Raw genomic sequence first — 21,281 nt, 5'->3', positions numbered from 1 at the left:
AGCAAAATAAAAGACCACATTCTCAAGTCAAATAAATAACATGTAATTAGTATCAAAATTTAATTTTTCTATTGGCTAAATCTTTTGTTACTTAAATTTTCAAAGCAAAATATACTGAATACTGATTAAAACTGTAGAATCTTGGTGGAAAGAATATGAACAAAGACCACCTGTAAGTCATTAAATTTTAGGAAAATTTAGTAAACATAAGTAAATGGAGGGCTATGGGAGCATACCAACAAGCAGAGTGATGAAATATTTGACTTCCAAATCCAACTTTTAAAACCCAAGATGTTTTAAATTAATTGGTAACAAATGCCAGAAGGACCTTTCTCACTAGCCAACTTTCATTCCTGAAATTAAATTTTAATCAAAACCTCTTACAAATTTATAAAAGTTTGAAGTTCTCTTTAAAATAACACCTATCTTAATGAATTTTATCACACTACTTGATTATTAAGGCAACAAAAGGCTTTCTACAGTCCAATAATAGCCAATTAATATAATGAAAATTACTGTGCGAAGCACGGGTGACCCAAATTCTTTTTTAGACCAGCAATTCTTACCTTTGACACAGAATTCTTCATTGTGTTTCCATTAAATATAGTTCATAAATGCTGTAAGCTATGGATTATATGAACTGTGGTCATTGATCATACATCTGTCTACCACTGGGATATACCTTAAAATATCCTCTAGCGTACTCTACATAGTTAGAACCTTGTGTAACCATGGAGGAAAGACTTACTACAACTGTGTTGTATGAATGCATGAAATCAGTGAAAAGGATCAACTTCACAGTCTGCTGGTTTCTGCTGAAGGTGATTAAATAGCTAAAGGGATCACTGATAGGCTCATTAGATAACTACCAATAGTTATCTAAGTTTACATGACATTAGTATTCAGGGCTGCCAGGGACATAAGTTGGAAAGATGGAAAAGTGCTATTTCAGAGGTTAGCAACCTGCGGGCCTCCTGAGTGGAACATCAGATTGAATAGTATATTTTTCCTTGGCGTTCATAAGAATTCAGAACATGCCTGACACAGTTATAGTATTGACCTCACAGGTTCTGTAGTCTACCATAAAAAACTAGTGCAACATGGAAAACAATTAAAAACCTGGGGACAGGATGTCATTCATAGTCATATTATGCTTATAAAGTATGGACTTGGTCATTTAATTCGAACAGAAAGTCAGTATTTAAAATAGATATATATGTAGCAAATGAAGCTCGAAATCTAATTGTGCTACTTTGATTTGTAGGCAGTGAGGTAAGGAAGCTGATGACGCTGTTTTTTGCCATGGTCTCATAGCAAGTGGCACCAGATCTTATTATGGGATTTCCCTAAAGTCTGCCAAACATCAGCGGTGAATCATAGGAAGGACAGAGGCCTGAATGTTTATAACACATCCCGAATCTTCAAAATTTAAGTAGTGCACTTGAGAGTCAGTTTCTGACAGCCAGCGGACTGCAGTTGTAACCGTTATTGATTGTATCTCTATTCTGTAGGGAAGAACCAACGTGTCTTTCGGTTCCTAAGCCTTCTAGGGTTTCAGACATAAATAGCATTGTCAAATTGAACAAGAAGCGAACTACGCATTGGCCCAGGAGGGTTCGCAGCCATCGTACCTCGTTCTCCCTTTTGACACTTCTTCCTCTGCACTGTACACTTCCTCGTCTCGCTCGTGGGAGGGCACAGGTTTCCCTTCGCTGAAGGGTGTTGGATTATTTCTCGGACCCGAGTTTCAGTTCCTCTTTTGAAGCCACACGTTTTGCCCTTCTTCATGCACGGGCTCCACGGACTCCACTCACTGGTCTCGCAGTGCACTGAAACAGAAACAGAATGGCAGGCACGGAATTAGTTGGTTTGCGGGGGAAGGAAAGGCTAGCGCAGGCTCTGAGCTAAGTCCTGCAGAAACTGCCAGACAGGGAGACTGTTTACATCATATAAATGTATCAATTTACTTCATTTCAAACAAAATATATCAAGAAATAGAAACATATGATGACTTAAACATGTAAGAGTAAACACTTAAAAACTAAATATATGTTTATTAAGTTTAGGTGATAAATCAGAGTGTGGGTAAGATAATAAAATATAGTAATGTTTAAGTAACTGTAGGAGTAATGCTGTAATTTTATCCTGCAAATCATATTTCTTATAAAATGGTAACTTTGCAGAAATCCCAATGACAAAAAGGGTGATGGGTGTTATATCAGGCTATTCGTGGACAGTATGGAACTGGGGCACTCCTTTGTTAAGGTGAAATGGTTAAGACAAAACAGAACTCCTCCACATGGGTTATTTTTCCTGTTCGCTGTATTAAGAACAATATTAAGCCTAGAAATCTTTAGTTATCGACTAGTGTTGTGACTGTGTTACTGGGGATGCCTTTCAATGTCAAACTCTTATTTTGCTGTAATTCTTGCTGACCTACTGCATGTTTTCACAGGAAAAATGGCAAGGTATGCTTCTCTCTCCTTGGAATTTAGAGTGGATGACTTCCCTTGGGGACCACCCAAGCCACTCCCTTCTCCAAAAGGAGATAGAGGAGGACAGAGTGACAGCTAGGCAGAAAGTAAGTATCTTCAGCACAAAGGAGGAAGAATACTTCCTCCTGCAAAACTGGGCTTGGCATCTGTTTATTTATGCTTCTGGGGCCTGAACACATGGGGAGGAGCTCAGTCAGGACCTCAGTCTTTCACAGCTGCTTCAGAACAGAGCAGTATTGTCTCTGTTTATTGTCTTTCTGCTCAATGGGAAATCTAAGCAGGAAGCGAGAGATGAGGTGTTTTGAGCTTAGCATGGAGAAAGACACACTCAGTGACTGGCCCGCGGGTAGCCAAGCACGGGTACTAAGAACGCCAGGGCTAGCTTGCAACGTGTCCTTGGGGCCAACAGTTCAGCTCCCTTTGTCTCAGTTTTCTTCTTTATTAAAGGAATAGACTTTCATATTCCTGTGTACAGTGAAGCAGGTCATCATTTTCCTAATTCTGGGACAATCTGGGAAACACCCTGACACAGCAACGATGGCAAAACTTTCAGAGACCAAGTATCCAAACCAAAACCTTATTTAGAGCAAAGTGCCACCTCTGCCTCTGGGTGCTGCTATTGATGCTCAGCTGCTGGGTGACACAAGGGTGACTTGGCTCACGTGCCAACAGCATGCTCTGTGCACCCATGTCACTTGTGCTGTAGGCCTGCCACCAGTTAAGGTGCAAAACATAAACAAAAAAGCTGGCCCTGGAACAAAAAGTTCCAATTCATACAACTAGTGTGCCATTTGCGCCTGCTAAATATGCCAGGGTTAATTAAATGGCCTTTAGACAATGCTGACTTTAAAATACATAAATTACTTAAATCTTTTAAAGAAACAGTCTTAGTTTTACTGATATGAAATTAAGTTTTAAAGACTAACCCAAAGTACCAAATATGTAATACTGTGACACTTAGTACAAATGGCACACGTTCGATACCTTAGAAACTTTAAATATATGACCTTTTACTAGATAAAGAAATCCCATTACTTTCAGTGATCTGTCCTGAATTTTTGTGCTTGCCTATTCCACAGAAGTGTTCTGCATTGTTTGGAACTTATTACCTCTAATCACCAGCCCTGGGGACCTATGAAGAGAGGAACTCAAAGCGCTTCCTTGTGTACCTTTTACTTGCTTCCTGAGTTGTTTTTCTGTGTTTTTATTGACCAGACATGAAAAGATTTAACCAAAGTCATTATGAACTGATTCAAGATCGTTTCCCAGCTATTTCTAAGGGCGTCTTTAAAGTATTATGTATTTATTTAATTCCACTACCTAAACTGTTTACAAATAGGCTTTCTGTGTTGGCTTGGGAATGGTTAAACCACCACTCTGGAGTCTTCACCCCAGCACTTGAGCTCCTACTGGCTCTGCTGGGCCCCGAGGGGCAGTACTGGAGACTATCTCCTACAGACTGGGGAGTCCTGTGTGTGCCCAGCAGGGGCAGCATCAAAGGCTCCTGCCGTTCTTGCCCAGGGGCCTTGGGGTTTTCCTATGCTGTTTTCCCCTTTGGTACAACATCTGCTCCCCAAGTGTTTGCCACCTCCTGCTCTAGTAGCTGCACAATACATAAAAGAAGGAAAATACAGCCCGACAGTGATCTGTTATTTAGCTAGGCTCTGCCGGGAGGGCTTCCACTCCTGGAAAACTCAGTTTCCAAGTAATCAGACCCACAGGCCTTCTCATTCTGTCAGTTTGGGTAAATCCGAAATCTTCTCTTCCTTATTCCCAAATACCTGGGTAGCAGTGGTGCTGTAGGCTGCGTCCCAGGACGCTCGTCCCTTTGTCCTCAGAAAACAGCTTTAGTTGCTGGCTGAAGTTAGACCTAGTTGTTCCATGAAACTCTTACCCCAGAGCAGACTATGTAACACACACTGTTACAAAAGCAGAGCTTCTTTGAGTAACACTACACAATAAACCTAGAGGAACCAGAATAGTGGAAACAGTTCTCAGAGCACTAAGCAATAGTGGAGCACCCACAAGGTAGTAAGCTATACTGCGATATATGCTGGAGAAGAGTCTCTAAGATGCGGTCTTTGCCAAAAGAGAGAGAGAGGCCTTTTGAGCTCTCCGGAGACCACACCAGCAGGCCCACCCTGCTCCTAATCTCAGGCTCTCACCAATGCTGATGCACTCCATGGTGTGGTTATTGGCTTCCAGCCCTTCCGGGCAGTTGTCAAGGCACTTTCCAAGGTGCAAGTAAAATCCACTTTTACACTTTGTGCAGAAATTTTTATTGAAGCAGGTATCACAGTCAGCTTTACATTCTGAAAGGAAAGGCAGGAGAAACATGCTTTCGTTATCTGCTAACCGCCATTGAACCAGTTTTCACACATGTGCAGCTTTTGTGTCAAGTACAAACTTGGGCTTCAAAGTTATTTTGCTGAACTTAATTAAGGAGTCTCCCGGTCATTTAGAGGATGTATGTCAGGTGTTGTCATCAAAGTCATGGCACTGGCTGCTTGATGAAAAAATTTTGGTCATGCAACTTAAATGTCCCTTTTTCAAACATCTAAAATACAAAATGCTCTGAAATCTGAAACATTTGGAGCATGGCTTTATTCTGCAGAAGTTTCAGAGTGGGGGTGCTCAGATTTGAGATGTTCAACCAGTAAAATCTATGCAAATATTCCTAAAACTTAAAAAAATCACTGGCTAAAGATGAGATACCTTACCAGTATTATACAATCAGAAATGGTTATAATACCAAGTCACCATTTATGTTAAATGATCTTGTTGGTGTCCCAATAGAATATTAATAAAATAACTGGGATGCTCTCTTGTGCTATTCCTTGGGACCATTTATTCACTCAACTTTCATCTAATTACCCACTAAATGTCAGGTATTATTTTTGTACAGATTAATAGGAGCACAGAAAAGATGCATCCTAAAACTCAAATTCAAGGAGACATAATAAACAATAGTAATAGCTCATCTTTATATAGTAAACACTGCAAACCAGGACTATTACAAGTGTGCATACTCTTAAATTACTTCAACTTTATAAGAATCCAAGAAAGGAGCCCTGCTATGGTTCTCATTTTACTGACAAATGACCAAGACTTGAAATGGTTATGTAACCGGCCAAGAACCACAAAAAGCAGCAGGATTTTTGAAGCCCAGGCAGTTTGGTTCCAGAGTAAGGAGGGCTCTGGAAAACAACAGAAATTGTAGGAAGAAGGGAAGGGAAGGGGCTGATAAAAGGAGGAGGCTGATTAACTTGGTAAGAAGTTCCTGGAGTGCTTCCCCAAGGAGGAGAGACAAGCGGACTCCAGAATGGCCAGGCACAGGCATGGGCAGAGCTCCCAGCTGTTGCAGGCACCCACGGAGAACGGCAGTTGGCCAGGGCCGCGTTGGAGGCCTCTGAGAGGGGCCCGCAAGACCCTATACAGTGGCAGAAAGGAGGATGATGGGTTTGGAGAGAAGAGCCCAGCAGCATGTGATGTTTGCACAGCAGAGTGAGATTTCCTAATTTACAGTTTCAAAAGGTCACTTCATCTTCAGCATGGAGAGCAGGCATTCAGGGCCCAGATGACAGTGCTTGCTTCCAACGTTTATTTCTAACTGATAAGATAAACGCTTCAGCTGCCATGCTGGAGCCTTTCTGGAAGCCAATGAGCTCAAGTGACTTTGAGTTATAAAATACTTGAATTGTGGGACAATGCCAGGTCCTTCGATGGGACTGACGCTAGCAGGATCTCTCTGTGGCTTCAGTGAGCAATATCCATGCCTCAGCTTTAACTTTTACAACACAAAGCAAAAAAATCAACTGCTATCCCAGCACTCAGCAGGCCGAGGATCACGGAGTTTGAGATCGGCCTGGGCTACAAAGTGAGCCCGAGGCCAGCCTAAACTTCATGGTGAGACTGGGTCTCAAAAACCAAGTAAAATAAAATAGAATACAAAACAAAACAAAACTTAAGTGCTTTATTTATTTATTTTTTGTCAGTCACAGTAGCAGTTAACTATTTTCCTGTCCCAATGGCTGGCTAAGTCTAGTACAGTTTAACCCTATTATCAGATCAGCATCATTGTGTGCCCAACATTGAATATCACTAATATTTTAGAGGCCATGTCCATCTGGAAAAGTCCCCAGGAATGAGATAAAAGCCCAGGGTTGTGGAGGCACTTACTTGTACACTTATTTATATCTGGGTATCGAGTTCCATAGTATCCACTTGGACACGAAGAGAGACACACTCCTATCTGCTTCATGCCAATTCTCTCCAGAACAAAAAATAGTCGTGGCTTACACGACAAACATCCATTGTAATCAGAACACGTCGCACAGCCTCCTTGACAGCCTTGGCTGACGTTGGGGTGCACTGGGGAGACAGAAACGAAAGTTAAACCCTAGACATGAAATTTAAAGTCTTGTGCACAGTGTAAGTTTGTTTTGTTAGCTTTCAACCTGATAACCAGGCGCCCATGAGGTGAGATATTTTTTCACACATATTTTGAAATCTGGTAATTTCCCTCACCAGTACCCATGGTATTTTAATTTGAAAGTTCATAGACTTTATGCTTGGAAAAATTAAAAATATATTTGGCTCAAATGATTTACAAAGGTTATATGTAAGCTATTCTTCTTGAGTTAGCTCCTTGGAAAATAGGAGACTGGTGATTCTGTGCTGATTTACACCTTGCAAACAACACATATGAGTTTGGTTTTTTATTTTTGTAGTAGATGATAAGCACATGTCTCAGATTTCTTCACCAAGTGTAGTAATACACACCAAAACTTAGCTGGAATGAGAATGGTAATTTCTAGAATATTATTTTCAATGATGGCTTATTAGTGAACACAATTTTATCCTTTAATCCAATGCAAATTAATTCTGAAACTATGTTCTCTACTCGTCACCCATCACTGCTTTCCTGAAATGTTTCTTCTCACTTGGACTTAATAATTAGCAGGTCAGATTGATGCACTGGTGAAAATATGACTTTTCTTACCCATATTTCCATATGGAAAATAAGCGAGCACTTACAGTATTTTACATTCAATATTTTGTCCTTTGGGAGGGAATTCTTAGTTTCAGTGTTCTCGCTATTTACCTAAGTGAAATGCACACTTGCAGAGTCAGCCTGCACTGTTACACGTACTCTCAGGTTGCCAGGAGTCTCTGATGCATGAGATAAGTGTGTTCAGGAAGGGGCCGGGGACACAGCTCAGTGGCTCAGTGTCCGCCTGGCAAGTGTGAGGTCCTGAGTTTGATTCCCAGTACTCACAAAGGGAAAAAACAGTGTTCACGAGCCATTATAAATAAAATAAACATCAGGAAGATTTATGTTCTCGAAGCCATGTTACCCCCTATGACTATTCATGATGACCGGAGCTGCTAGCTGACGGGTGTATCACATAGCTGGCATTTGGGATGATTCTCTCGCCTACGTAGTCTCTATTTAAACTGTATTGACCTTTAAGGATGCCAGAAAGAAAAAGTCATCCCAGCACATTTTCAGCATCTTTGCTTGGTGGCAGAAGAGCTAGGGTCTGGGAGCCCTTGCCATGATTAAACCCATCTTCATGGAGATGTTGGGTTAGTACCAAGCACTTTATTCCATGAACAAGTTCCTTAGTCAGGAGTCCCCGAAAGACCAAAGAGCCTTGCTTTGGGGTGCATGGGTTAACTGTGGAGAGATCACTCTGCTGACCAGTCCTCGGCCTGTAGGAAACCATCCCAGAATCAGCCACAGGAACCACAAGCAGCTCATTCTCATGCCAAGATGTTTTGTAAATAAACTCAGGAAAGCAGGAGGGGGTCCGCTTTTCCCTTACACACTCTCCTGTGGGTGGAGCTGGTCAGATAACATGGCAGGGAGGGTTAGATGTTATAGGGCCTGGGGGATCTGTGAGTGGAAACAGCTTTCGAGTCAGTGGGTCCTTTCTCATGCACTAACTGAGCACTGGAGAGGTAAAGAAATGTGTGCTTATTTTCAACAGGGAAACAGCCAAAGAGGAAAAGGATCAAGAGAAATCTGTGTTCTGAATCAGAATCAGTCTCAAGAAGTGAGATATATAAACATAAAAGGGAAAAACTGCTGTGAAAGCTTTTTGAGAGAATTGTCCATGAAAAAGGGGACTTTAGTTATAAAGCAAGTAGCTGGGCAGCCCACTTTGCAGGTCCCTTTCTGTCCCTCTTACACAGAATCTTTCTTTGTCTCAATAACTTCTTCTTGCTCTTAAAATAAAATAAAATAAAATAAAATAAGACAGTAGCCCTAATTTCAGGTGCTAAATGACTCTGGGTTCAGTGAAGATGGGTCAGATTGTTTCACACCATCTTCCCTGTCTCTGAAATGTGACTGCCCAAAGGATACACAGTTATAATTTTATGCACCAGAAAAATCTAAACATGATTTACATATTTGGATTGATCCTCACACACTGGCACTCCTTAAAATGAGTTGCATTTTAAAGACTGAGTTTTAGGCTGGGTGTGGTGGTGCATGCCTATAATTGCAGCACTTGGGAGGCTGAGACAGGAGGATTGCAAGTTCAAGGCCAGGCTGGGTTACATGAGTTCAAGCCCAGACTGAACTACCAGCAAGACCCTGTCTCAAAACAAAAGAAAGGAAGAAAGAAAAATTGAGTTTTAGACATCGGTAGTCTTCTGTAAGAGAACTGTATATGGGTCTCATGCCTGGTAGCAGTTTCCACTGAGATTATTATATATTTTTTTCTTTTCATACTGGGGATCAAACTCACGACTGCGTGCTTGCAAGGCAGGCACTTATGCCGCTGAGCTAAATCCCCAGCCCCCTAGTTTCCACTGAAATTACATGATGTGACAAAAATACCATGCCCAATTCTGTATTTTTAAAGTTTTATGGGTGAAATGTAACACAGTCAACCTTGTACTCCAATAATTTGTTTGCTTTTTTCATAATTTGCCTTTACAAAGAATTTTGATAACAATTTGAAAAATCAAGAAAGGTCCAGTTGTTTGAATCTGCAAACTTTTGTTTATTATTTTTAATAGTGAAATTTTAATAAGTGCAGTGAATTTTGAACATAAAATGATGGCAAACTTCATTTCTTTAAAACCATGTAAGCTCTAGGATATGAGCAAAATTGAGACTGTGAAGCTCCAATTTTATGATTCTAGATTTTATGGATGAATATTGTAGTAACTTTTTTTGAATGCTGTAGAAAGATCACACAAATTATGCAGTTGGTATTATACAACTAGATACAAATTTCCCAAATTTCATCTTAAGGCAAGAACTTTTACTTTTCATTGGAAACCACAACAAACTTTGGTCTGGATTGCCTCTAAGAAGTCTTTCAGCCATAAAATCTTGTGATTCTAAGTCAAAAATAGAATGATTTTGTTGTGTTTCTTTCTCTTTTCCTATTCTAATAATAACTTCAGGGGCTGGGGATTTAGCTCAGTGGCATAAGTACCTGCCTTGCAAGCAGGCAGTCGTGAGTTCGATCCCTGGTACCGATGAAAAGGAAGAAGACAAAAAATAAATAAATAAATAAAATAACTTCATTTTGAATTTCCAAATCACTCTTTTTTTTCAGAGTATGTTTCTACTGTTATTTTAAATGAGCATTTGGGTGGTAGAGATATAAAGAAAGTTTCATAAATAATGTTTCAACTTAATCTCAGAAGATTAGTTGGAATTTATCAGTGCATGTATGAGGAAAAACCACAATTATCCAAATGGAGGAGATTTGCGTGAATTTAATCCAATATTGGAAGCACAGGGTAGATGTAGATTATGGAACACTTTGTGGGATGTGCCAAGGAAATTATCTGTAGAAATGAGGAGTGAAAAAAAAAAAGAAATGGGGAGGGAGTGTGCCAGTCCAGTGAGCACTATTTCTGTTAGAAAATGCAACCCAAGAACTCAAGAGGCTGAGACAAGAGGATTTCAAGTTTAAGGCCGGCTAGCGTGCACAGTGAGTACAAGGTTGGCCTTGACTGTGTAGTGAGATGTTGTCCCAAAAAACCAAACAGACACTTCTAAGAGTATTCCCCTGGAAGCATGGCAGAAAGAAAGGTAGGAGAAAAGTAATATAGTGCTCGGAGAGGCTGATGGTAACGTAAGACATAGCTGAGACCATACAATGGGGTGAAGAAGGAGGGAAGCATGTTCCAAAGATATTTAGGAAGTAGAATCTACCAAATATGAAAAGGGGATTTGAGTAGGCGTGTGGCTAATTCTTGCCAATGAGTTGAGAAAGGAGAGGAGCTACTAGCGGGGTAAGAGCTTAAGGGACACAATGGATGGGGTTAAGTTCTCCCAGGGCAAACCTGGCTGACCGTGTTGGGCGAACTTCACTTTGGGGGGGTTGTTGGAGTGGTTACATGACTAAAGAAGGCATTTTGAATGGAAAAAACACTGTGAATGAATGGAAGATACAGGAGCTGGTCAAATACAGGATACTTGGTAAGACAAAAATTATTATGAGCATGTTTAATGATACTTTAATTTTCTATCACTTCTGCTTTCAAGGCATGTGTGTTATACGAAGATATTATGGTGAATGTGCTAAATGTAAGTATAAGTTGTTATAATTGTTTGTTTAAAATCTCACACTGGGAATCAAAAATAATGCTGTAAATTAATGAACAAATAGCAAGTTTAGATCAAAATTTAAAATTCTTATCTTTGACATCTAGAGCAAATAAGGTAGCTATAGAAGGAAAGACTATGGAAACGATATAGAGTTTTAAATTTCAGACTAATTTAAGATTTTTAAGCACCTCATTCTTACTTTACTTGTCAACTGTATGTGTATTAAGAGTATGGGGCCTGGTATATAGCTCAGCAGCACAGAGCCTGACTGTCAAGCACAAGGTCTTGAGTTTGATTTTCAGTACCAAAATAAAATAAAATAAAATAGCATTTGTTAATGGATAACTTAAAACCCATTTGCAAGTCAGGCCTGATAATGTGCATCTATAATCCCAGAACTCTGGGAGGGAAAAGCTGGAGATTCTCAAGTTTAAGTTCAGGCTGAGGAAAGAGAGAGACTGTCACACAGAAGAAAAGAGTAGTGTTTGCAGAGCCAAGTCATTGACTGGTATTTCTCAGTTGTTAAATTACTTTTCCCACTGCCTCTCCTTGACAGCCTTCGACACATGACCTACAGCTGACATAACAGTTTTAAGAAACTTACTATTGTCATGAAGGTTAATTCAGCTTTGACAAAACATCAAGAAAATAGAATTTTAAACAATACCATAGCACTTGGTAAATAGGACATTTAGCTATTTCCATTGTTTATAAAATACTGAACCAGTTACAGTTTTGAAAACTAAGGGCTTGGGGATATAGCTCAGCAGCATAAGCACCTGCCTGGTAAGCACGAGGTTGTGAGTTCAATTCCTGGTACAATAAAGAAAAGGAAATTAAGTTCTGTTTCTGTAACAATTTAAAAGCAGTCTTTCAAGATTTGCCCCACTCAAATCAACATCTACAGCTCAATTGCAAACACACTACCATCTACTATAAGTAGCTATGCAATAGAAATTCATTCTTTACACTGCCTGCCACTATCAATTCGATATTATCTGTTGGAGTCAACAGAATTTAAAAGATATTGCCAAGGGTGCCATGTGCAGGCTGACTGGAGGAGAGCCAGATGCCAGCCCTCTACTGTGAGTTGGCGCCACTCACGGACCACGGAGGAGGAAAACAAGAATTAACAAGAAGCTAAGACCTCCTGCAAGCTGGTGCCATGTGCAGGCAGACTGGGAGCGAGTCAGACGCCAGCCTCTTCCAGCACATGGGCCGGGAAACAATAAGAGCCAATATTCCCCAAAAGAGAAGAGCCCAAGAAGAGCCAATATTCCTTCCCTTGTAGGTGACTGGCTGATCTGCAGAAACACAGGTTTCAATGATAGCTAATGAGGTAAAATATGATTTAATGTTTGTAGTATTTGGTGCTTCACTGACTTGCAGGTCTAGGGCTAGTGGTCTGATCATCTATTTGGATGATAACAATATATAATGTGGCTTCTATGGAGGATCTCCTTCTGAAGGTGGTGGCCATTGTTAATTTCCTATTATCTTGTTTTGAAATCCTGTATCATTTTCATTGTTTGGTTGGGTTGGGATTTATTCTCTTTTGTTTTGTTTGATTATATTAAATCTGATGGTATGGGCAGCTATTTCAAATATAACAATATATATTGTGGTGGCCATTTTGGATTTACTATTGTTTTGTTTTGAAGTCTTTACTGCATTCATTGTTTTGTTTTTACTGGTTTTATTCTGTTGTATTTTTTTTTTAATTTTACTGTGTCTGAAGATATATGGGCAGCTATTCTGAAGACAAGAAGAAACATTATGGTAACCATTGTTGATTTCCTATTATCTTGTTTTGAAATCCTGTGTCACTTACACTATCTTGTTTTGTCTTTATGCTGTTTTATTTTGCTTGGTTTTATTCTCTTTAAAATAAAATTTTAATAAATAAATTAAAGATCTTGCCAAGACAGCCAACTTCTTAACACTGGGTTTCTCTTAAAGTGAACATTGCCTACCACCTCTGATGCCATTTACATTTGGCTAGAAATTTTCCAGCAATACAAAATTTAACCCCCCTTAGACTGATAAAAACAAATTTGAGTACCAAGGAGGTGTTCAATACATGAAAATAATATATTGATCTCAAAATGCCTTGAATGAAAAATTAATAAATTCACAAAGTTGTTAAGTCTGATCATCGAATCAAACTAACAACATAAGACTTAAGTCAGAGTCTCCTCAAGGCATCCCAGTCTGCAGTGTCTATGGTCTGCTCTTCTACATGCAAGGTGCTTAAGAAACAGCTGGGGGAAGAAAAGAAGGGAGTCGCATCACCAGGGTTAGTCTACATCCATGCCTTCCTCAGGCCCTCTCCTTTCACAGGCAGGGATGCTCAGAGTGAATGAAAGGATCCTGGTGACAATTGGCTTGATAATTTCTTGGTAATCATCAGCTTCACAGTGTGGCTATTTACCGAATAGGTTCTTGGTACTAGGGGTTGATCTCATGACCTCAAGTTTGCCAGGCAGGCACTTACACCGCTGGCTAAAACCCTGGCTCTGAATACGTTCTTAGTACATAACTTTTGATTATTCAGTGAACAAAAGCAATGAATACAAAAATAAGCTAAGTGTGTTTTTTTTAAAAAATAAAGATGTAAGGGCAATGATTATTTAACAGAAATTATCTATAATAATTGCTTTTCAGTGGGCTTTGCCTATGAACATATGGTAAAAGAATTAGGTTCCAAATCATTTACATTTTGAAGATACTTTAAATATGAAATAAATCATTGGAAATCAAACATTGGAAGCTCTCTGGATGACATTTACTTTAAATACATTCACCTAGAGAAAATGTGAGATTCTTTTCTTGGCTACATTAGAATAACACATTTCTATCGTATTTTGGAACTTGATGATCACAGAATCCTATTTAAATTTACAGTAACATTATGGTCACTAAAAGTTAGGAGATGTTTCATGCTTCCTCTGAAATGCTGGGCAAAGTTCACTGTAAGAGACATCCACTGTTAAAAAGTTGGCTGAGTTGGCAGTTTCTCAAATTCTCCTGAATCAAATAGAAAATATTGGCAATCAATATTTTTAAAATGTATTCATAAGTAGGAGGTTCCAAAATAGAAGTATAAAGGCTAGGTCTCCACACCCTTTTAATAGTTTGAGGGAGTTAAGTATAGATATCAAAGCAAGTACAAATGATTTTCTGATTTAATTACTAAGTATTTTTCAGGATACAACATTCTTTTACATTTCCAAGACATGCTACATGTGTGAACACAGGTCATTCATAGGCTTTCATTGTTAGTAGTAATTTGTTAAAACAACAATGTATATATATCCAAATATAAACAGACCTTGTTATTTTTGAAGTACTGTTTGTCTTTGACTGGTTTTGATGTATTGACATTTTGACCTTCAAACAAACTAAAATTCATCTGTTTAACATACAGGTATGCACAACCCTGCCTTTGTATGTACATGTATACGTGTAAGGATGTACATAATGTAGATAGATGTACACACACATACATGAATTCATACACATACACCACAGCACGTATTTTGTGTGGTCTTTTGTGTGGCAATCCAACGGGCACGAACAGAAAGGACAGGGTAATAGAGACCGCCTTATCGTGCATCCCACAGACTCAGCTTTTCCTGTGAGCATCTGTGCTACACGAGTGGGTCCACAAAATTCCTAGCAGGCCCCGAGAAGAATGTAGTCGCCAGTTGCTGAATGCACTCCAGCTGGTGCTCCCCCTTATTATTATGTGGGGACGCATGCTATTTTTAATGGAAATGATTTCTTTTGAGAATTTGGTAAGACTTTATTTTTCTCCTACTAAATAGCAGTTTCCTGAAGGCAGTCTATAAATACTTTAAATACTTTAAAATAAAACCACAGCAATGAGACAAACCTAACATTAAATACCGAGTCACTTTCTTTCCACTAAAACAAAATATTAAGGTTTTTAAAAATATTATGAAAATAGCTACCAAATGATGGCATTTGTGGAGTTTGTGAGATCGAACATAGCATGGAGAGGTGGTGGCTAGACAGGAAAGTGACTGGAGAAGACTGTATCTCATCTGCCCACAGCCACAGCACAGACTAGAAATGGGAGAAGCCTGGGCTGTGGATGAGTGAATCCTGGGGACCACGATGAAGATTTCGGACAGAAGCAGAAGAGTCACTGGATACCTTAACCCTAACACCACAGGATGCAGAAATGTTAGCTGCAATGGCACAGCAAGGGCTTGACATTAGGATGTTAATTAGCTAATAAGTTAATAAATAGCGAGGTCAGCACAGGCTGAGGGGTGGTGTGAGTGAACTAACCAAAGGATGAGGGAGGAGGAAGGCTTGGTTGGAGCCTGAGGGGGATCAGCTGGGAGCATCTAGAGGCTTTCTAAGCCCTAACCCCAGCAAGCCCAGTCTTCCCAAGGCTGTGGGAAGGACCAAGCCGAGAGTGAGCACAGCAGGACCCAGGCGGCCTCAGTGGTCCAGGGCAAGGAGGTGAGGGGCCAGGGATAGAGCCAGACCCTAAAGATCCTCCGATAAGACCAGAACTCTCTGCCCATTTCAACTCTGCATCTCTAAGTCAACACCAGGAGGCAGTGAAGGAACCCATGTGGCCCAGTATGGTTGTTCACTTTAATTTTTGTTAATTTTATGAGTCTTGGAACAGAACCAGGATCTTGCATTCCATGAAAGTAAGTTCTTATTAATTTTTATATTAGAGGTGAATGTCCTGTTTCTGGTTACAGTCCTGGGAATTCACACCCTGGTTGTGATCTTTGAAGAGATCACGCATCGATCTGCATTGTTTCCTGCTCTTGGGAACATTTCTCTTCTCCTCCTTTTCTTGCCATCTCCCACCAGCAATAATTTCAGCTTTGGGGTTTAAATTTTCATTCCTCTTTTAGTGGAGTGTGTAGGTGTGGGGTAAGTGGAGAGAAATGACAAAGTTATAAAAACATATAAGAGGTCATAAGAGAAAAGAAAGAATATAAACTTTTAAGAAATTATATTTTTTTCTCCCATTTTTAAAATTCCTGCCATTAGCAATACATCTTAAAACATGCAGACAACACAGAGCAAAAACATTATGGTTTTCACTTCCAAGGGAAAATTTTTTGAAAAATCTCAATCCTACATTCTTTTATTCATTAAATAAATTAACAATCCACAAGGTAAATTCAAACATTTCTTTTGGCTGTTTGCTCATCTGGCTTTTTTTTTTTTTTTTGAGATAGGATCTCAATGCACAGTTCAAGCTGGCCTTGAATCACTATGTAGCCCAGGCTGTCTCGAACTCACAGGGAGCCTCCTGCCTCAACCTCCAAAGTGCTGAGGTCACAGGCATGGGGCCACTCCCCAGCTCATAGTAGATTCTGAAGAAGCAGTGAAGCCTGTGTTACCTCTCCTGTGGCCAAGCAGTAATGATAATTAACAGTGCTACCGAAGCTAATGGAGGCCTCCAAAACCAGAGACTTTCCCTTGACCACACGGGGAACTATAACATCAGTGCACCTCGCTGTGGGTCAAAGTGTAAGGCAGGCTCCCCCTTTTCCTCATGGCTGCTTTCCCCAGGGGAGGTGAACAGAGGACACGATGAGTAGGACAGGATCACCAAGACCCAGATTCTGCCACGAGCCGGGACCTGTGCAGCGGTTCGTGAGTGGCAATGAGTGAGTTCTCCACGAGACAGATCCAACAGTGTTCGTCCAACAGTGGGAACCATTGTGTGCCCTGGTCTGGGTGAGAGAGCCATTTCTTAAGGAGAAATAACTAGAAATCAATATAAACAGAAAATGTGATAGTTTCACAGTCATGAATCTGCATGGGTGTGAGTCTGTCACTATTAACTTCACATTCTCAAATGAAACAAACTTCAGTTTGTGCTAAAAACAAACTGGACTTTGTTGTATCATGAATTCTCCTGGATCTTTCTGCCACATTGCGTGCTCCAGCAGTGTATCTGAGGACTGCAGCCTTCGCATGAACAAACAGTGGGCAGAGGCTGGTGGTATTTTAACAAGCACGAGAAGAGTGCAAATAGTGGAAATACCATTTTAAAAACCCAGCAATGCACAGCACATGTGAAGTTCGGAGCAGAGAAAGTAGAGATTTCTGCTAGTTCTACTGTGACCAGTGGAACAAAAGAGGACTTCATGTGCAGGTTTGCACGTCCGCAGCATTCGAGTGCACACAGCTCCCTGCAGTGCTTCTGCATGCAGAGATGAGCCGGTGTTCATCCCAAGGACAGATGAGTCACACCAATGACACGCGTCAAGGCATTTACAGTCTGATTATTAGGAGAAACATAGGTTGAGCCTGGGCTTTCCCATCTGCCAGGCAGGGCACGGCTACTTGATACACCCTGAGCAGATGCAGCGAGATGCCGTGGGAAGCACCAAACACTCCACAGGCACTCATTAGAAATCAATAAATGTGAGACATTCGGTCTCACTCATCAGGCCCTAACTGCATCCTGTATCATCTCTGTTATACATTCAAGGCAACTGGCAGATTTCTCCAATAAAACTCTTAGGAATCTCGAAGCAAGCAGTCTGGAAAGAAGGCCAATGCTGATGCTTCTTTGTAATAGAAGAGATCTGGTAACTTGAGAAGCTGGGAACTCATGAATAGTTAGAAAGAAGCTACTTTTTAAGGGCCAGAGATGCAGACATTAATGGGTGTCACTGAACCAGAGGCCCTTGGAGCCCTGGCGATCGCTGATGGGATACACTGGGTCAACAGGTTGGAAAAAAGAAGGCACTGCACAGAAATGGTCCTCCTGTGGCACTGAGAGCCTAAGGTCTACACCTCTGGCTCCTGAAGTTTGCTGTGTGTGGCAATCTGGTTAGAATACAGAAGCCATTCTATTAGAAATAGCGGGAGGCATTAGGGTAACCATTGTTGATCACCTTGTATTATGTTTTTATATTATCTATTATATCCACCCTTTTGACTTGACCGATTCTGTTCTGTTATGTCACATTTGGTTTTACTCTCTTCCAAAAAAGCAATAAGAACAGTGGGAGCAATGAAACCCAAAATGTGTAATAGTCACTGTACAAAAGAGAGGAAAAGAAAATGCTCTAAACTATATAACTGCATGTATATTTAAATGTATAAGACAGAAAATGATATCACAGAGTCCTAATGGATCATTGAACAGAACTGTTTGCAGTATCATTGCTGGAATGTCCACTCTACAAACTTTAATTCTGTGACTTGAACAATTATTTCTAAGATGGCAATATGTAATCTATTAACTAGTGATTTCCTACTGCGCATTTTTTTCTTCTGTAAATCTGTATAACTTGTACCCTTCACTGTTTTTTTTTCTTTTCTTTTCTCCTTAAATAAAAATTAAAAAAAAAAAAAAAAAAAAAGAATACAGAAGCCCAAGTCTCATTCCCCAAGGTTTCGAGTTTAAAAAGGACTCGTTGGCCACCTTGATAAGAAGCCCTGCAGGTGATCATTAAGTGACAAATGCCACATCTTGAGCATCCATCTTTATCACCCTCACAAATAAAGACCTTTTCAGCAAAGGCTTGGAGCAGCTGCCTCAGGCCGATCCCACTGAAAAATAAAGTGTGGTGTCTGGCTCAAGAAGCCTACAATAGAGTTCATAAAAATAACTGTTTCCTATGCTAACAACCATAAATACATGAGGCTGGAATTTTAGTGGAACAGAAACTAAAAGACAGGAGCTGTTATTAATGGCTATTTGAAGAGCACAGAGTATAGATAGAAAGTTATAGGACATTAAGGGGGAAAAAGGACGTAGATAAATGAAGAGGGAGAAAGAGGAAGTATAAAAAACAAATATGTAGAAATAAGGAATATACGTCAGAGTGCCTGCCTGGCAAGCACGAGGTCAAGAGTTCGATTCCCCATACCACAAAAACAAAACAAGAATATACGTCAGGATGATGCATATAATTATAGAATTTAAGAGGATATTAAAGCTTTTTCTTATCCCTATAAATTTTCAGATAAGAACATGAGACCCACAGTTAATCAGCTCCCAGCTGATAGGATAAGAAACTTTTGGAACTTTATCCTAAAATTCTTGAATTTAGCTGTTATCCTGACACAGACTCTTTGATCATATCTAGTAAAATAAATGTCCTATGTGGATTGGTTGGTTCCCTTTTCCTTAAGGATCATCAAACAACAGTTATCTTGGGGGTCCTCTCCTCCCTATAAAAGGAACTTCAAAGGGACAGGTCCTCAAGGGTCTACCAATTCGGCTTGTCAGCAAGTAAAAGTCTTACTTGCAACCAAGATTTCTTCTTGCCTTTCGAGTCAAACCCGAAAAAATAATACAAACTGTAGACACTTTGTTAGAAATATTTGAGAATCAAGGCAATGCACGGACTCTTACAGGAAAGCAAAGCAAATAACCCCTTGCAAGAGCTGGGGCTCACTTTTATCATCACTTAGTAGTGATGCCACACCCTGACTCAGCATGCTTGAGCTTTCTCCATACAATGAGGATGGCAAGACCTCTGTCCATTTTGAAAGGGTACTGAAAAAAGTCACAGTAGGATGAGCAAGTGTCCGTTTAGGGTATAAAACTATACTGGTGCCAATTATCACGAACAGAGAGCATAACAACACTTACTCCACATGGAGTTAAGATTTGAAGCTCCTTTAACCAAAAAGTAGAGTTAGAATACATTTGATGAGAAAATTGTTAACCTTTTAACGAAAGTGCATCGCCTTTTTTTCAATGGTCCCCAAGTATGCATCACTTTAGGTCAGGACAACAGTTTGTTTTCACTTTTTGTGTTTTGACTTCTCTTGGAGTAAGGAAGTGAAGAGATTGTGAAACAAATCCTTAGCCCATCAACAGAAAATTCTCCCTGAAAAGACCATTAATTCAACAAATATGCAATGAGATTGCCAGAAATCCCACAGAGCGTTTTTCTGGAATGACAGTTTTTAGAGCCGTCTGCCATGTGGCCTTCAGTGGTACAGAAGGACCACTGGACTCAGGGTCCCTCTTTGCTCCGTGGCAGTGTGGCTCCAATAAGATCACTTCTCTGGCCACCCTTTGTCCACTTGAATAAGATGAGGGGTCATGCTGAATACGATATCTCCAAAACCCTGCCTACTGAAGCATAGTAAACATGTGCTGGTGTTTTCTCTACTATTTTCTGTTTCAAAAAATGGTACCATCCAGTGGCTGAAGTAAAAATTTTAGATTTCTCCACCCTCATTTCCAATGAGCTCTTCCTGAGGATTCTGCCTCCTTCACATCTTTACCTTTTACCACTCTACCCTAGCATTCACTGACCAGAGGGGTCTTGTAGGAGCCACAGTTGTGATCTTATTGGGCTCTGGCTTTGGAAACAATGTAAAAACTCACTGTACTTCGGGGACTGCTTCACCTGCTTTACTCTCCCTGACAGTACTTTTTGTGCAGTGAGGTGATGGGAGCTGTCTCCCCTGCACAGAGAAAGCTCTCCTTCACTTAGACCTCCACTGACATCCTCTTGAACGGGTTTAGTGAACAACGGTGTCACAAGAAAGGCTTTTCCTTAGGTTAGGAGACCTCAAGAAGTGTTTTAGGCCCACCATTTCTGTTTGGGTCATTTTGATCGGTTTCGTAAGTGTTTTGACTATCTTTTTTTGTTTTCATTCATAAAATGACAAAAATATTATGGTTTAATTGTTGTGAGGGAGACATGAGATAACCCATGTAAAAACAGTATTTCTTTAGCCCAAACCCTTTGTAAGTCAGTAAGAACACACAGGGGAGAACTGAATCTTGTCATTTGTGAAGGCTCTGAATTTTAGCAACAGATGTTTGCAGAGTTAGCATCTGTGGTGAGCAGGGGTGGCCAGCAAGCATACAGAACAAATCCCAATGACTTGTTGACTCACGTTGGCCAAGCTGGCGCTTCAAGTAGACTCAGTTTTATATTCCAAGTAGCGGTCAAGGGGTTACCATAAAAGGTTTGAGAAATGCTCGGAGGGATGGACAAAACTGAACTATTTTTAAACATACAATATTTCAGTGTTTGTTTGGTAAAGTAATTCCACTTAATGAACCAGTGTGAGGGTTCAACTTTAGAAATTAATCAATGTGCCAAAAATGGAAATTGGCTTTGCCAAACCAGGCGGCTCCATCCCAAGCTTTACCTAACAACGCCGGGACCCTTTATAGAGTGCATAGCTCACTTCCTGTGACTGTCTACATGCATTGT

The 21,281-nt window shown here is 40.2% G+C and overlaps 1 protein-coding gene across 1 annotated transcript in view; it reads right to left on the bottom strand.

The window, feature by feature from the left end:
• The window catches only part of Rspo3 (R-spondin 3), a 79,015-nt gene that overhangs the window by 41,405 nt on the left and 16,329 nt on the right, over positions 1-21,281 (bottom strand). Inside the window, exons 2-4 of the mRNA XM_063235055.1 lie at positions 6,675-6,866; positions 4,661-4,807; positions 1,632-1,829 (exon numbers count right to left, since the gene is read on the bottom strand). Of these exons, the coding sequence (XP_063091125.1) occupies positions 1,632-1,829; positions 4,661-4,807; positions 6,675-6,866 (537 nt within the window). The remainder of the gene's footprint in view (positions 1-1,631; positions 1,830-4,660; positions 4,808-6,674; positions 6,867-21,281) is intronic.

This window comes from Cavia porcellus, unplaced genomic scaffold, assembly GCF_034190915.1.
Source record: "Cavia porcellus strain 051 isolate PalLab524CR breed Dunkin Hartley unplaced genomic scaffold, mCavPor4.1 scaffold_24, whole genome shotgun sequence".
Classification (NCBI taxonomy): domain Eukaryota; kingdom Metazoa; phylum Chordata; class Mammalia; order Rodentia; family Caviidae; genus Cavia; species Cavia porcellus.
The sequence above is the reverse complement of the archived record's forward strand: the minus strand, read 5'-3'. Positions and strand labels throughout refer to the sequence as shown.